Source organism: Borostomias antarcticus (assembly GCF_949987555.1).
Source record: "Borostomias antarcticus genome assembly, chromosome: 10".
Lineage (NCBI taxonomy): Eukaryota > Metazoa > Chordata > Actinopteri > Stomiiformes > Stomiidae > Borostomias > Borostomias antarcticus.
Genome location: NC_140243.1, coordinates 20,626,587 through 20,629,086, shown reverse-complemented (window position 1 = coordinate 20,629,086; position 2,500 = coordinate 20,626,587). Strand labels below are relative to the sequence as shown.

Genomic DNA, 2,500 nt, shown 5'->3' with positions numbered 1-2,500 from the left:
ATTGCCCAGATGATAGCACATTAAAAAAACACTTATTTCCAAAGTGGTCCTTGGTCGCATATAACAATACATCGACTAACAGGTACATTCAGAACAATACAGAACAATACATATAAAAAAACACATTAATGTACACAATAAATCACAAATGTACTATAAAAACACAAATAAACTACATCATCATCAATGTAACAACATTCTAGACAGCCACTGACCTCCATAGGTGCTGCTTTACTTAAACTAACTAAAATATTTCTACTCTGGCACTGTTTTAACCAAGTGACCAAGCGGTAATGAAGAAAAATGGGAACCGGACCTGCTTGAGGTGTCACCTGAGCCTATGAATGAAAATCTATACTTGGTTTAAGGTAGATTTCAAAGAACACGCGATGTGGTCGATTCAAGCTGGTTTCAAACAAAAGACAATAGTTTTATTCTATGTTATGATTTGCAAAACGGACTCTGTCACAGGAAGTGTATCCTACGCGAGAGTGAGGGACTGGGGATCGAAAGTGATACCTTATAACGTGAGAAAGGAAGTGACATACAGTTTCAGTATGAAGAGGACAGGGAAGTGATGTCACACAAACAAATTGTAGTTTTAACAGGCTGATTACAAGGGAACGAACTACAAAGTTAGAAAAACAATCAGGTAGGAAAACAAAGAAAAGAACAAATGGTGTGGGTGACATTAGTGAGACTGAAATGTCATTCCCAAGCCACAGCGCCGGCGTACCTGATGTGTCCGAGGGCGAGCTCGGGCAGGTAGGGCAGCTTCTTCACCTGGATGATGGAGTCGTAGAGCGAGGGCTGAAGGCCCTGGGCCACCATATTGGCCAGGATGACCGCCACCATCATGGGCAGGATGTGGGAGATCTGACCTGTCAGCTCGAAGCAGATCACCGCCGTCGACACCGTGTGGGTCACCGCGCCCGTCAACGCGGCCGCCCCTAGGGGTGGAAGGGGTCAAGATTTTTTATTTTTTTTTGTAAATTTTAACAGAGATAAACAGAGGGGCGATGATACATCATAGTGAAGAGTACGCTGGGAGGTCGGAGGTCACCTATGACAGCGTAGCCCCCCGGGAGGATGCGGTACACGATCCCATCAAACAAGATCCCATCTGGGAAGAGAGTGGCCATGATCTCCCCCACCAGGCGCCCGAACGCTGCCCCTACAGGGGGAGACAGGAACGTTTTCCCTCTGCCTGAACTACACATTCAGAAGCAAGGAGCTAGGAGCGCGCGTGTCAAATCAAATCAAGCTTTATTTGTATAGCGCATTTCATACACAGAGGCAACACAAAGCGCTTTACAGAGAGCAATGGGAGGGTGGGCATAGGTCCCACCCCTACATATTCCAGAGGGAAGCAAAAAAAACAGTTTCACCCGGGGGCCAGAAAAGTGAGCTGTAAAAATTCTTCCCTGACCCCTCTCAATGAGACGATGGAAATGTTTGTCTATTGGCTAAGAACATATTACAGAGCAGTAAACATGAGCTAGATACTTCATAAGAGAGACATGACTAACAGGAGAGTGCACAAATAGTTACAGAGAAGTTGCCTACATGGTAGGCCATTATGTGTTAGCTATCCCTGTAGTCTCTAATATGATATTAAAATGAATCATATAACAAAGCACAGTAAGCACTTAGCAGAACAGGCTCATAGATAATGCTGCAAAGCAGAGGTGAGGAGACAGAAAGCAGAGAGCCAAAGGTGTGTGTAATTATGTTTGATTCATCCCGGCTGGCACGCCATCCTACCAGCCGGAACCTCTTACCCAGTATGAACACCGGCATGAAGGCCCCGGAGGGGATAGGCATCGTCGTGGACACGGCAGACATCCAGAACTGAAACAGCGGAAAGCGGACGGTGTTAAGCATCATCAGCGTTCAGGCGCGACAGAGAAACGAGGGGTCGCAAAGTGCTCAGTTACATTTCCTTTTTTTTGTTGTTGCTGAAATTCTTTTTTTTTGTTGCAAATTCACACAAGCAATCACATCACTCTCATCTCAATAACTCGCAGTACTCTGTTCTAAAACATAACAGTTGCTATACAACTGTCAAAGGCAGGAGGACTGCTCAAGTAGCTAAGATTGAAATATAAAATACATTTAAAAAATTACAAAATAAAATAAAACAAACTCAAACACAACTGGAACAAGAACAAGAACAAGGGGTGTATAGTACCTCCATGACACTCAAGTATAAGAAAAACAATACAAGAAGCAAAACCAAAAACTTTTACATCAAATAAATGATGGTCGTATAGATGTAATGCTCAGTTCCATCTCCGTGTGAAAGACTCTCTGACAACGCGGCCCAGTGCTGCTGGACACGAACCGTTTAGAGACCCGACTTCTCCACGGTTCGGGGTCGGACGACGGCGACTCACCTTCATGACGAAGAAGAGGAGGAGCACGACGAAGACGCTGACCTGGGGGTGGATCCACGCGGCCGAGCGACCCAGCCCAGGGGGGAGGGGCGCCCCCCAGATTT

At 45.5% G+C, this 2,500-nt stretch overlaps 1 protein-coding gene across 1 annotated transcript in view; it reads right to left on the bottom strand.

The window, feature by feature from the left end:
- clcn1b (chloride channel, voltage-sensitive 1b) overlaps window positions 1-2,500 on the bottom strand; it is a gene marked incomplete at its 5' end in the record, with an annotated part of 28,341 nt that overhangs the window by 7,347 nt on the left and 18,494 nt on the right. Inside the window, 4 exons of the mRNA XM_084444611.1 lie at window positions 737-950; window positions 1,064-1,174; window positions 1,782-1,851; window positions 2,397-2,500. The exon at window positions 2,397-2,500 is cut by the window's right edge and continues 52 nt beyond it. Coding sequence (XP_084300737.1) covers window positions 737-950; window positions 1,064-1,174; window positions 1,782-1,851; window positions 2,397-2,500 — 499 coding nt within the window. The remainder of the gene's footprint in view (window positions 1-736; window positions 951-1,063; window positions 1,175-1,781; window positions 1,852-2,396) is intronic.